The 14963-nt window shown below is 40.1% G+C and overlaps 1 protein-coding gene across 1 annotated transcript; it reads left to right on the forward strand.

The window, feature by feature from the left end:
- The first annotated feature begins 778 nt into the window (after window positions 1-778).
- sars1 (seryl-tRNA synthetase 1) lies at window positions 779-14697 on the forward strand. Its single transcript, XM_046057411.1, has 11 exons — window positions 779-968; window positions 1895-1965; window positions 2121-2201; window positions 2307-2465; window positions 3406-3549; window positions 3724-3879; window positions 6162-6383; window positions 8274-8403; window positions 12593-12750; window positions 12929-13058; window positions 13823-14697. Exons 1-11 carry the CDS (start codon window positions 833-835, stop codon window positions 13975-13977), a joined length of 1542 nt encoding a protein of 513 aa, XP_045913367.1. The 5' UTR covers window positions 779-832; the 3' UTR covers window positions 13978-14697.
- Window positions 14698-14963: the final 266 nt, after the last annotated feature.

Here is a 14963-nt window from a genome sequence, read left to right on the forward strand (position 1 = left end):
GTAATATGAACAATATTATGGCTCATCAACAAAAACATTTGAAGTAAGGCAAACAATACAGAAAAACTCCAGAGAGCAAAAGGCTGGTATTAGGGCACACAGAATAAAAAACAATACACTTGTTAGGGAAACATCCATCAGGGTCCTGTTTCAGAAAGCGGGTTTTGTGAAAACTCTGAGTATGTTCAACCAGAAATGAGGGAATCTCTGGGTTTTCTGTTTCAGAGACTGTGATCAGACAAACTATGAATAATATTTTATAAATAAAAAAATAAATATTTTTTTAGATTGCAGAGAGTTTATAATCTAAGCAATCTCTATATCTGTCATGTGCGACGGACTGTCACAGGGTTTTGACGTCATTTTTGGGCCTACATGGATCTCTCCATGCAGGCTTTGGTCGATACAATATACTATATACTGTATGATGACTCAGAAAAATATGAAATATCATAGAAATGTCAAAATACACTGGAGCGGAGCTTTAAATCTGCTTTCTGAAACAGGGCCCAGGACTATGTGAATGTGGCACGTTTTTTCGTCTAGGTTTTCTACTTTGAGTCTTAAAAGTTGTGAATCTCAGAAGGAAGGAAATTATAAAGCCTTCTTTGAGTTTTTAAAACAACTACATTAATGCAGAGTTTTTTTTAGGTTGTTTTTGTTTGTTACTGATGGGAACATGGCCCACACTCCAGCATAGTAGGTGGCGGTATTGCACCTAAAACGTCAGTTACCACCCGCATACAAAAGAAGAAGAGTACAGTTTTGTGACTTCAGCAAGGAGGTCTGGTACTCTGGTTGGAGGAGTCATATTTTGAGACAGCGTGGAAAGATGGTGCTCGACTTGGACCTGTTTCGGACAGACAAAGGTGGCGATCCAGAAATCGTCCGTGAATGTCAAAGGAAGAGATTTAAAGATGTGACACTCGTTGACAAACTGGTCACCGCAGATACAGTGTGGAGAAAATGTAAGCACCGTTTTATTGCTGTTGTGTTAGCGAAGCCTCCTTTTATTTTCTAATGTTAACTTACTTGGAGAGGAACTAACGCCGACCTCCATAAAATATGGTATTTGTATTTTTAGTATGTGAATACAGCCAATGGTTACATACCATCTAGGATATTTAAAATACTTACATTTTAACACAGACCCAGTCTCCTATTCTGTAACGTTACCTTGAAATGCAGCAAATCGTTTCATAAAGTTATCTAACGTTATTGAAACAGTTACCGTGATGCTTGGTGCATTTTATCAATGCCGTGTTTACCAGTGGGCATTATTATAACAGGATCCAAAATAATTTACCTTGTGCAAGTCGTGAATGTTTGTCAGTAACTTAAGCAAGAATATGTAGCCAGATTTGAATAGAGTTTGGTATGCTCTCATAGAGGAAGAGAATAGCACGCAATGTGGCTAATGTTAGCGCAGCTAGCTGCATCCAAATTTATCCATTTAGTTATCCTCCACGTATTTAACGGCACTTACTTAATATCCATAGACACTAAGCACTAGTTTACTACGCTTTCCTATAAAGATGTTGACAGATATAATACAAATTGTTGATTAATACTGGGCTAGCTTAGTGATGACGGGGAGTAACCGGTAGTAACGTGCAATCTGATGCAATCCCAGCCAGCAAGAGGTCTAGTCAACCTCGCCCTGCATACAGCATGAGTTATTGTCACTATTTAAGTAACAAAGTAAATGGCATAGCGCCTTTCGAGTCTTCCGGGTTAGGGTTCGTAATTGTGTAGATTTTTATCCATGTTTTTGACTGCATGAAAGTGTGTTGCTCCAGACGGCACCACATGTCACCAGTTTAGTAGTTGTGCTAGCGCAGCTCACACATACACATAAGGACAGTCCCACTGACTGCGCTTTACTCCCTAATAGGCCGCTTCACTGCAGACAATCTCAACAAAGCGAAGAACCTCTGCAGCAAGAGCATTGGGGAGAAAATGAAGGTAATGAAGCATTAGGACACTAAATCATTGAACAGGTTGTTGCCTCTTGCAAAGCAGAGTGATAGCGGTGAAATAACACTGACAGTATGTGTCCAGTAAACAGACTTGAGAGGGTGTTTAGAACTTCCACGTTATTTTCTATGTTGTGAATACAGAGGAAGGAACCAGTTGGGGAGGATGAGTCTGTACCTGAAGAAGCTCAGAACCTGGAGGCCCTAACACCTGAAACACTATCGGTAAAACTGTTTGTGCTCTAACCACTTATCCCCACCTTTATGGAAGCCTACAATCTGCTTTATTTCTTTGTTTGCTTCTTACTTGTTTGCATGTTTCTGTGTCAGGCCCTGACTGTAACCCAGATCAAGAAGGTACGTTTGTTGGTGGACAAGGCAATTGAGAAAACTGACAGTGAGAGGATGAAGCTGGAGGCGGAGCGCTTTGAGTACCTGAGGGAGATCGGCAATCTTCTGCACCCATCTGTACCCATCAGCAATGATGAGGTGGGTGGGTGATAACAGGCAAAGCTGGTTAAAGTAGGAGCTGATCACATTAAATCCATTGTCATTTCAAATATTGTCATATTGATTTTGATTATCTTCACCAAGAAAGTGGATTAGATAACACAGGACCCAGGAATTATGAGGACACATCATACAAAATGTAAATATTTGCAAGATATCGTTAACAACCACAATTGTATCGATTGGTCGAGGTGTCACATCTCCTTATTTTATTCAAAATGGATAACTTCAGGTTGGGTTTAGGGTATGGCTACAGGAGGATTTTATATTAGTTTTTTTTTTTTAGAGGTGACGCATCTGCCTCCCAAATTTTGCCTGTGTGTGTTTTTGTATTTCTATTATGTCAAGAACCAGCAATGTTCTACTTGTCTCAGGCATTGAAGAGGAGTAAGTCAAATTTCACAACATATTTATTGTGAAGAACCTCACTGCACGTTGCGGAAGTCGTTACCTTATTACAAGGACAAGAATAGCGATATATTGAATTAGTTAACACCTCTTACATATTAACTGTAACTGGTTGGCAGTTGTTTTACTTTACAGCTAAAAAACAACAACAACAACCAGTAGCTTTGTGACCTTGGACATTGCCAGGCTAGCTTTTACCTCGTTTCCAGACTTTATTCATATTTGTAATACAGGTATGAGAGTGGTATTGATCTTCTCATGTAACTCGGCAAGAAAGGACATAACTTGTTAAATGTTAAACTTCTCCTTTAACTGTTCTAGGAAGAGTCACAGAAATTGACCAATGGGTCCAAACCCAATGATATACAGTTTATAATGACTATCACATTTTAGAAGCTGCAAGCTGTTTTACATTTACATTACATGCTTCATTCATCCAATGATTGTCAAAATTGTTGCAGATTAATTTTTCTGTCAGTTGAATAATCGTTAAACTAATATTTTCTGACAGGACACAGACAACAAGGTGGAGCGTACCTGGGGCGACTGCACCATCCAGAAGAAGTACTCCCATGTTGACCTGGTGGTCATGATTGATGGCTTTGATGGAGAGAGGGGAGCTGTTGTGGCTGGGAGCAGAGGTTACTTTCTGAAGGTGAGTTCAGATATAATCTCCAACACGTGTAGGATACAAACAAGTAAATAAATGCAACTCCTTTTCAAGCTCTTTTTTTCGTCTTCAAAGAACAATCGTGACAGCCCTTGTGCTTCCTGACCTGCAAATCAGGAAAAACAGCTGTTTAGTTGTTTTCTTCTCCGTTGTATTCAGGGGCCACTGGTTTTCCTGGAGCAGGCTCTGATCAATTACGCATTAAGGATCCTCCACAGCAAGAATTACACCATGCTCTACACACCCTTCTTTATGAGGAAAGAGGTCATGCAGGAAGTAGCCCAGCTCAGCCAGTTTGACGAAGAGCTTTACAAGGTATGGAAGCTTTTACTGAGCTTTTAGTTCCACTTTTTCTGTTAACTTGACCTAATGTACGTCTGCTGCAAACACGTTCGTGTGCCCCTCTTCTCTCTCTCTCTCTCTTTCTCTCTCTCTGTCTCTCTGTCTGCTCCGCGATTCTGTTCACAGCAGCAGCTGCGCTGCATGTTGAGGAGTCGTGGCAAAACCAACTTGGTAGCTAACGAATAACATCTGCACTGGTGTGTTGGCTTTACCTGGTCCGTACTTTTACAGTATCCACCGTGTTGCGACTTGTAACGTAATAACTGTGTTTCTCGGATAAATTCTACAATGTTTTGCCAAATATACCTGGGCGGCCTGCTGAAGTAAAGTGTATATGTGGGAAACACTGACTGAACCGTTGTTTTTCAGGTCTTCAGCAGTGTCGACCGGCACTGTGTCTCCTTCCATGTTGTTAGAGTTTGTGAGCTAAAGGGGCTGCGTGTTGAGGGAGAGAGGACAAACCCCTGGCAGGACTTAACAGAAACATATTAATTAACTCATCATCAAACTATATCAGTATAAACGATATTTTCTAATTTTATATATCTTTTGAAATTACTTCGGTGTACCTCATAATATCGATATAGCCTAGCCCTAGTCAAAACTACAAAATATATGTATCCAATGAAGGTTGAGGTCAAGGGCAACTGGACTTGGAAGAAACCAAGTCCAGTTGCCCTTGACCTCAACATTTGTTGGATAACTCTGACCTGGATAATTGAGAACCTTCACAGACATCTTACAAAATATATGGAAATAATAAAAAATAAAATAATTACTAGCATACTCACAGTATATGATTAGATTAACATTAATTTTTTTATCTAATGTCATTATAATAATATAATAATTCTAATTTATTAGAGCCCAAGCACGAAACGTGCAAGGTCCTTATTAGAGAGCTGCATTGGGATCCCGCGGGTCCCATGGGACCCATCACAAATCGTGCATGACTGGGCAGTTTTAACTCTACCTCGGGTACAGGAGGCGGACACTGACGAGGAGGCTAAACCCCATAGGCACTAGCGTCGGTCGCCAGCGCTTCTCTTAAGGTGTCGGGGAGTGAAGTTTACTCACTGCACAGCCTTGGTGGCTTCTGTATACTTATACAATACAAGACCAAAGCAAGGCAAGTCTGAAATTTGGAAAACTTCTCAGTTCTTACTGACAAAAATGAATGCAATCATTTAAGTTGGTTATTCTGAACGTTGAGGATAGCCCAAACATTTGTGTCCTTTTTTTTGTGCTCCACACTTGACGAACTTGGATATAACATAGTTACCGGATTCTCTCTAGTGCCACATAGGAAACACAGGAAGTGAAGTCCTTCATGCAGCGTCCAAAGCATGTAACAATTCAGAGCCACATCTTGAGAGCTGCAGGGTCTGTGGGAGGGCCAGTCCGCTTTAATTTTTAGTTTACAGGGTTCCTGCGGCTCCTTAAAAAAATCTTGAAAGGTCTTAAAATAGGAAAAAGGGAAATTAATGTCATAAATTGTCTGAATTTACCCTAAATATGCTGTAGGTATTAAATTTGCCTATGGTTTGTTTAAGGCTGGCTTAAAAGTTGTCACGCACAGTGGCCTACTGTAAAATGTCTAATTAACGTGAAATAGTTTGACTTAACTTACAACTAGACAATGCAAGACTTCACCAGTTTCAGGTCACGTTTACGTTAGCTGCAGCAGTTGACGTTTGGCTGCGTGCCATATATTTCACTGTTGGCAGTCAGTTTACCTCTAAGTGGTGCGCCTATGTAAGCTCGGCTGGAAAGTGAAAGTGAAACTTATAAAGTCCCGCCTGGCATCGAATCCTTGCTACCCTTTATTTTATTTATTTAATTTTTTGTAATGTGTTTTCCTTTCTGTTATTTTAGTTTTTTAGAGTTTAACACAGCATTGCATGAGGTCACGTTCACAAACAGACGCAACACATAAGGCTAATAGCAGAGACAATCAACAGGGTAGATCAATGAGTCAAGTTAGTATCATTTGTACAGTTAAAGATTTGCATCACTTTTCTATTATATCTTTTGACACTCAATTTGATTGTTAAAATGGTGCAAGAACCCTGTTTATTCTTTAAGTACGCACTACTACAGATGTAGGCAGTAGCATTGTAATGAAAATATATATTTCAGTTTTTTTTCAGGCCTGGAAAAAGCAATTTTCGAACTCATTGACTTTTCCAGGTTTTTCATGACCGTGTAAACCTTATAAATTGATTTTTCTGAACCCCTGTATGTGTTTACAAAAGGTCATCGGTAAGAGCAGTGAGAAGTCAGACGACAACTCCATAGATGAGAAATACCTCATTGCCACCTCTGAACAGCCAATTGCAGCCTTCCTGAGGGACGAGTGGCTCAAACCAGAAGACCTGCCTGTCCGCTACGCCGGCTTCTCCACCTGCTTCCGACAGGAAGTGGGCTCCCATGGAAGAGACACCCGCGGGATCTTCAGGGTACACCAGTTTGAGAAGGCAAGTTGTGGGACAAAAGTAGTATTAACTTACTTTTCATTTTCAATGAATACAACATTTAAACAGAGAAATGGACACTGTTTATCATTTTAAATTATCCCATAACTATATGCCAGGCACACACTAAGGTAGTTTGAATGGTTTCAATTATGATTAACAATTTAAAGTGGGTATTGTGAAGTGGGATGTATTATTCATCTACCCAGAGAATTCACTAGTGTTTTTGTTGTTGCTGCTGAAGAACTGTTTCACCTAAATTCCACTAGCATGTACACATCTCCAATAGGGGAAGCAATATCGAGACCATGCTTACATTAACATTTCTGGCAGCCACGTAGCCCTCCCTCTGATTTAGAGGGTCAAACCAACAGTAAAAACTAGGGGTCTAACGAATCACAGATACGAATTGGATGACTGTTTTAACGTCAAAGATGCGACTACATCGATATGCGGACCTATGGATCAGTCTTGTATTATACCACAAACTGTTCAACGGCCCAATTCTGAAGTTACTAATCGCTTGACTGAAGCTTTGCTGCTATTTCTGCACAGGGTCTCCTTTCTCATTAAAGGTCAAAATGAGTACAGTTGCGCTTGATTTACCTTCCTTGGATAACGATGACTTCACAGACATGTTGCTTGTGAGGGGAAAAAATAAGAACATGTCCAACAACGCTGACACGGTTTACAGCTCACCATCAAATGCAGAGTTTGTAAGACATTTTGATTTTATAAAAAGAATGGAAAATTGGACACAAGTCTGGCCAAATGTAAGGTCTGTAGAACAGTTAATAAGTAAAGCGGGAGCACAACAAATCTTAACATTTGCTTGCTGAGATGGCACGGTGGAAAGGAATCTGTAGATGCTAGTACAGCTACTACAAGGAAAAACCTACAAGACAAAATCACCAATATCTGTAGTCATCTATAGTCCGTTTTATTGACTTACAACCGTACAGTGTAGTTGAGAGTGATGGCTTTCGTGACATGGTATAAATGTTGGAGGTGTACTCACTTTAGTGAGATTCCATCCATCCATCCATCCATATATATACATCTATATGAAGTTAAGGAGTGTCACTTGTCACTACCTGCTTCAAGACGGCCACCATCCTCCCTGTACCTAAAAAGCCTGCAGTGTCTAGTCTGAACGACTACCACCCTGTGGCACTTACCCCCGTTCTGATGAAGTGCATTGAGAAAGTTGTTCTCCAACATATAAAGAACAACATCATGGTCAGCCTGGACCCTCTGTTTGCTTTCAGAACCAACAGATCCACAGAATATGCCATTTCCCCCGCCCTTCACTCAGTCTTCACACACCTTTTAATTCAATTTCAATTCAACGTTTATATATATATATTTATAACGCCAATTCACAACAACAGTTATCTAATTGCACCGTTCATATAGAGCATGTCTAGAGCATACTCTTCGTGATATTATTTACAGAGATCCAACAAATTCCCACTATGAACAAGCACCTGGCAACACAAGCCAGGACAGGAGGACTCTGCAGTTCGTGATTAAAACCCCTCAGAAGATTATTGGTACCTATCTACTGAGCATCGGTGCTATATGTGAGTTGAGGTGAGACGCCTGTGCAGAGCCCAAAGAATACTAAAAGACGGTATCTACCCAGCCACAGCTTGTTCACCATACTGCTGTCCGGCAGGACGATACACAAGTAACTGCTGTCGTACCACCAGACTTAAGATCAGCTTCTTTCTGTGAAACACCCATATTCATCTTTGGCAGTGCTCCATATAAAATCGCTTTATTTAAATGACTTGTTGTTTATCCACTCATGCACTGTATATGATTTATATAACGTATAAGTAATAAGCTAATAGTTTTCTCCCCTTGTGCTTCTTCCTCTTCTCCTTGTAGATTGAGCAGTTTGTCTATGCCTCCCCGCATGACGGCAAATCATGGGAGATGTTTGATGAAATGATAGGGACTGCAGAAGAATTATACCAGTCCCTAGGAATTCCTTATCGCATCGTAAACATTGTCTCTGGTAGGTCCGACGCACTCCATTATACCACACCTTGCAGTTGTAGTAACCTTTCCAATCAAATAGTACCACATTATTTAAGCTCTGGAAACAACAAAGTGAAGAATTACTCTACAAATAAGTTTTCAATTAATTTGTTTGTGTTTCCAATAATACTCAAGAATAGTGAGTTTGGTGTAATTTTTAATAAATAAAATTTTATTTTTGCACTCTAGACAACTCATACTCACCATATTGTTTTTTGTAATTTAGTGATGTGACAGAGTGGAATGTGTAATGAGATGAATAGTAGAACAGAACCGCTTTCTGTAAATGTAAAGTAGCATGGATCTGCTTTTTTGTTCACATTAGTACGGATATGCAACTTAACAAATTGTCTTTTCAGTTTAATTTCTCTCTCTTGCTCTTTCATAATCTTGATTATTTCTTTTTTTTTCTTTTTATTGTTTTACACAAGACTAATCAGGGAGTCTCTGAATATCATTAATAACTCGAATAGGCAAATCCATGTAGATGTGTTGGGGGCGGGACCATTATCAATCAACTACAGTGAAGTTTTAACAACTTCCTGTTTCATGGCGCAGCATGGTACTTTGCTGCCACGCCAAGCATACACTGTTGAAGGAAAACTCAGAAGCTTTACAACATAACATCTGACATAGTTTTGAAGTGGAGATGGCCAACCTACAAAAAGTGGTTCACCACAGCATAGAAGTAGTCACTCCCTGTTGCCAGTAGGTGGCACTGTGACCATGAGTAAATATGAGCTTGTAGATGTGTTCAGGGTGGGACTTGGTACAGATTTGAGCATGTACAGTGAAGATGCAACAACTTCCTGTGTCTTGGCAAAGCGTGGACCTTTGCTACCACCAGCAAACTGTTTACTGAAAACTCACACGCTTCACAACATAGCATCATCACTGTGTTGAGGCTTCTCTGGGACAGTTTTGAAGTTGATATTGCCAACATATCACAGCATGACGCATGGCGCTATGACTTTGAGTGAATAATGGCATATAGATGTCAAGGTGGGACACATCAAATCTGGTACAGATGTGAGCATGTACACTTACGTTATAACCAACACTCTAACCAAGTGAGCTAAACAAGCAGACATCTGACATTTGATAATTTGTTGATAGAAACGTGCATTTGCTTACCCATTTAAGCACGGGCAGGACAATTGATTCTGGCCTCAAAATGCAAATGGGAAATCCATGGACGATCAGGTTATTTTGTTACCTAATGCATGTCACACACCTCCATGAAGCTAGGAGGCTCAGCTAGTATCTCAAACCGACCATTTATATCCCAAGACACATCAAAGACCAAGCATTTAAATGAACTTATATCACAACATAAATCACTCTGTAATCAATGTACATGGCTGCACTCATTGCCTTCCACATATCTCTCCTCTCATCCTACACAACAGTCCAACCACTGTAGAGCTGTGGAACTCATATTACAAAACTCAGAGTTATTAGCCGACTAATAATTACAACAAACGCAGCAATATACATTTACAGTGTGTCTATGAAGATTCTCAGTCATCCAGGTCATATCCAACGAAGGTTAAAGTCAAGGGCAACTGGACTTCTTCAGTTCTGGGTTCCCAGAACTTTGGATGAGGGACGAAACGTCTTCCACGATCTTCAACCAAGTCCAGTTGCCCTTGACTTTAACCATTGGATATTTACAGAGTCGTTTTCACTGTTTTCAGTCCAAAAAAAGCTGTGGTTTGTGTCAATAGAGATTGTTGTTGCGGGCCTCCATCTTTGTATTGTGCAATAGCTGCTCTTAGGTTTTGTTTCTCTCGTCAAATGAAGAGTTGCGTGGAACAGAGGTCTTTATCGGCCTCCCCTGGCGACCCGGAGGAGCTACACAGACATCCAGTATACCAATTGATTCGTCTCTTCAATACGAAGAGAAAGAGCCCACTTAAGGGCAGTTTATACTTCTGTGTCACATCGAAGGCGTAGCCTCTGTGCTCCCCCTTACCCTACGCCGTCACCTACGCCGTATCCGGACGTGCACCACCTCCAAAAATGTAACCTCACGTCAAGGCGACGCAGACCGTAAGAACTGTGACAGTGTGACAGGAGGTGCTTTGAAGTAAATTTTACTAGCGGCTAAACCAGCGGCTGTAACATGGTGGATCAATGTATTTGAGCTTCACAAACTGGCCGAAATGACTCGTTTCAATATCAGAATGTGATCCATTTGGTCGCTAACATTTGAAAAGTCTAACAGCCGCACATATACAATTTTACCCCCATTCACGTTAGCGGAGGGCTAAACTGGAAGCTAGCCTGCTCGGCCGGCAAAAGTCAACACAGTGGACGCTGCAACGCTACGGGCCGACTAGCGTTTGGCCTACAGTGTAGCTACACATGTAGACCCGACACAGGAGTATAAATCAAGCTTTACAGCCTTGTAGGATGTTCTGTTTTCAACTTGTGGGCCTGTAAAGCATGGGGGTGCTTTTGGTCACAGGAATATTGATCAGTATTCACCGTTTTTATCAATATTTCAATGTTTTAGAAGCTTTGTTATTTGGAACGTGGTTGTATGGAGAGAAATAGTGTTTTGAAGAAAACTTACAATAACAGTGAAACATGGACATTCGCCTGGTATATTTTTGAAAAATTGTGTAGTAACTGTTATATATTAGTTTCTTTTCATCAATTTTACAGTTGTATTCCAGGTGAGTTGGATGATGGTTTGTATTAAAATATAGATTTTATACCAGGCGGGGATAGAAATATCATATTTTCCTTTATTGCATCTCCATTTACTCTTGGATAGAAAAATAAATAGGTTCATTTATTGATTCATATTCCTTAGCTTCTGACCAATCAAAGGAGACCAGACTTGCATCTAGGCCTAATGGTTGTGGAGTTATTACTGATTTATTTTAGGTAAGTTATTTTAGGCGATTTTTCTGGAAATAGGTGTTAGTTTCCAAGTGGCTAAAAATCTTTTAAGCTCTTATTTTGGTGTTTTTAGTTAGTGCTTGAGTAGCTGAGCATAAAAATATACATCAGGTGTCCACGCTCCAAACCGGAAGGATGAGTTAACAAGTTAAAGAATTGACAACAGGGGGAAAACTCAGTTGAAACAGGGAGTCAATGAGACACGACTGTGAGGTTCCTATCAATTAAGGTTCAGATCTAAAAAGCTAAACCTCCACTGAGCAAGATTTTGCCATTTTGAGAGAAAAGGCATGTGGCTACATTTTGATGCTTTTTTTGGGCTTATGGAGATGAATCTACTCGACTGGCAGCAGTTTATAAACAAATTCTGGTCTTCCAAATCCTTCTCTCTACATTCTAGCTGGTCATGTGACACACTGATAAAGTCTGCTTAAAGCAGTAAAACCCTTCACTTTGGAAGGACATAGCTCCTAAACTAAACATATTTTTAGCAAACACTAAATACATACTAAATACTTTGAAAGATCATCATCTTTTCTGCAGCTTCTGCTTCTACTTCAAAACTATTTCAGAAAACCCTTAACCCATTGATGATGTCATGTTGTGTGTGAGTTTTCCTTCAACGGCGTATCCGTGGCGTGGCGGCGAAGTATAGTTGTATAGTTGTTTTTGCAGCATCCGAAGTTCACAGCCACACTGGCAGAACTCCAGAGTCTGCAACGCGGCCGCCTTACACCTCGACGCACTACACGTGTGAGGGCCCGCCTAATGATGCTTACAGCTTTAATTTGATGTATTCATATTTTCAGTTTATATTCTTCAGATGTAGCTTCTAAATGTGAGAATGCTGCTTTTCTTTGTCCTTTTGTGATGGTAAATTAAATCTCTTTGTGTCAAAAAGGAGAATATTTTAGAAGTTTGATAAGCATTATTCATAGTTTTCTGTTTTCTGAGACCCAGCGATTAGTCAGTTAATGGAGAAAACAATGTGCAGATTAATCGTAATGAAAGTAATTAAATGCAGCCCTATACTCTTTCACAGCATTTTAAGGCAATGACTTAACAGCAAATTTTGACCAGCCGTGAGGGTTTTAGGCAGTTTGCGTGATTTCATGTGCAGCACCACCTGCTGGCTGCTCTAAGATCATTACAGAAAACCTGGGACTTATATTACTAGCTGCTGTTAGAGCAGTGAGTGCCTGCATGAAGATCAGACTATGATATCAGCTAAACATCCCACTTTTATGTCATCATAGGTGCTCTAAATTATGCAGCTAGTAAGAAGCTGGATCTGGAGGCCTGGTTCCCTGGCTCTGGTGCCTTTAGGGAACTGGTCTCCTGCTCAAACTGTACTGACTACCAGGCCAGACGCCTCCGCATCCGATACGGACAGACCAAAAAGATGATGGACAAGGTGAGTGCTCTGTTCCAACGCAGCTGGGCATCTCGACAAAGATCTATTCGATAATGCACCTACGCTATTGTTGGGCAGCTAATTTAATTTACGAATGTCACTCAGATTACCCTTGCTAGATGATTTATCCCTTCTGTAGCTGCATACTTAAAACACAATTCTTCTCTTTGTTATTTAGACAGAGTTTGTGCACATGTTGAACGCAACCATGTGTGCCACCACACGTGTGATGTGTGCCATCCTAGAGAATTACCAAACCGAAGAGGGTATTGTTATTCCGGAGAAGCTCAGGGATTTCATGCCTCCTGGTAAGTTTTGTTGAATGGTTTTACATCTGGTGTGTGCTGTGTTCATTTAAAAAGATAACAAATGGCTCATAGAAAGCCTTTGGTCAATGAAGAAACTCAGACCAATTGAATGCTTGGGAATGAGTTGTTTTATAACTACTAACTACTTAACTCTGGTGGAATTTTAGTCGAAGGCGAGTGCATGTAAACATTTCACTCTTAATTAAAACATTTGTATGGGGAAAAAGTTGTATTTGCACTGGAAAAAGTTTCACTGAAAAATAAAACGCAGGCATTAAGAAGCTTGTGATTGTAGCCATGTCTCTCTGGGCTCGGTCTCTCCCGGAGCTGCTGTGTGAGCCACAAGCCCTGAGACACATACTGCTCTGCCCAGATGGGCTTCTATTGAAACACTGTCATTCTTAATGTATTGGTACCAATAAAAGGCAGTATGCTCGATTTAACTTTCTAGTATCGGTATTACATCTGTTTTACTAAGGTTATTGTAATAAATATTGTTCAGTAATCTTGTTTACATTGTTTACATGTGGGTAGTGCTGGTGTATCGCGTATCTGTCTGTATAAAATGTATATGAAAAGTTGGTAAACTCTGTGTTATGTTTTTCACTGTGCTTTGTGTGATCCTAAACTTTTTCAGTTAGTAGCACATGTGCTCCTTGGGGAAAAAGCTTAGCGTAGAGCCTTGTGGAGGACCTTTTGTGTTATATTTATTTGTTTGAAGGCTTAAATTTAATTGTTCACCTCAATTGTCTATTCTTCTCCAGGCATGACAGAGGTCATTAAGTTTGTCAAGCCTGCTCCCATTGATCAGGAGTTGTCCAAGAAGGCAAAGAAACAGCATGAAGGAGGGAAGAAAAAGAAGCAGGAAGAAGACCAGAACCTGCCGAACACCATGGAGAGCATGTCCGTCAATGATTAATGCCGCTTAATCACAACCATACAGATAGAAACAGATGGAATAGAGCCTCATGTATATTGATCAGGGGTCAGCTGAGCTGTTTCTCCCACTAACTAACCAACTAAAATTGTTAGAAAATGGGGGGACAAATCTCTTAAGTAGGCAGTTAATGGTGCGTAATAATAAAGGCTTGCTCTGTTCCATCTGTCTATCTAAATAAATGGTGTTCTTCATCTCAACTGTTCTCTCGTTCACAAAGCACACTGAAAAAGGGATCTCTCTCTGTGCTCTCATCCATCTAAAGTCCACTTAAGACTCCACTGACCTCCTGCCTGTCCCATTGTCATGTCTGCAGCAGCCCTGATCCTAAAACAAGCAGAGCTGTTTGAGTGACAGAGCTTGTTGATATATCCATAATCATCAAATTTCTTTTTTATAACCGATAAAGTTTCTGTGATTGGTGTGTAGTGAAGATACATGTTTGTTTCCAGCTTTTTGGAATCTATAATTATTGTGGTTTCCAAATGTATTTTGTTTTGAGACTAAAACGTGCATCTCTTCTCTATAACATGGTTGCGTAATGCCTGAAGTGGCTTTAAAGTTGATCTAAATTTAATTCAGAAGACCACAATCATCGACCATTGTTGCTTGACATCATTGTTGACCATAATACTGATCACTAGCTTATGATTGAGACACTGTCTGTATGCACTTGCTAAAAACAATAAATATAGAAAATAACTTCCATGTCTGTTTTTAAGATTTGTTTACAGTGAGTTCTACTTTATCAATGCTATGAGCATGTAGTCTACAGTATGTTTTCAAAGTTTTAAAACTGAGGTTTGTGTAGATTTATACAGTTATACTTATAAATAGTCTGTACACAAGAAAGAACATTGATTTCAAAGTGATTTCAAAAACGAGTCAGTCTCCATTTGATTGACAGATGCGGGCCGTCAGAGGTGGCTAGCCGCAGCAACCAGGCTTCATTTTGCATACCTCAACTC

This window comes from Micropterus dolomieu, linkage group LG08, assembly GCF_021292245.1.
Source record: "Micropterus dolomieu isolate WLL.071019.BEF.003 ecotype Adirondacks linkage group LG08, ASM2129224v1, whole genome shotgun sequence".
NCBI lineage: Eukaryota > Metazoa > Chordata > Actinopteri > Centrarchiformes > Centrarchidae > Micropterus > Micropterus dolomieu.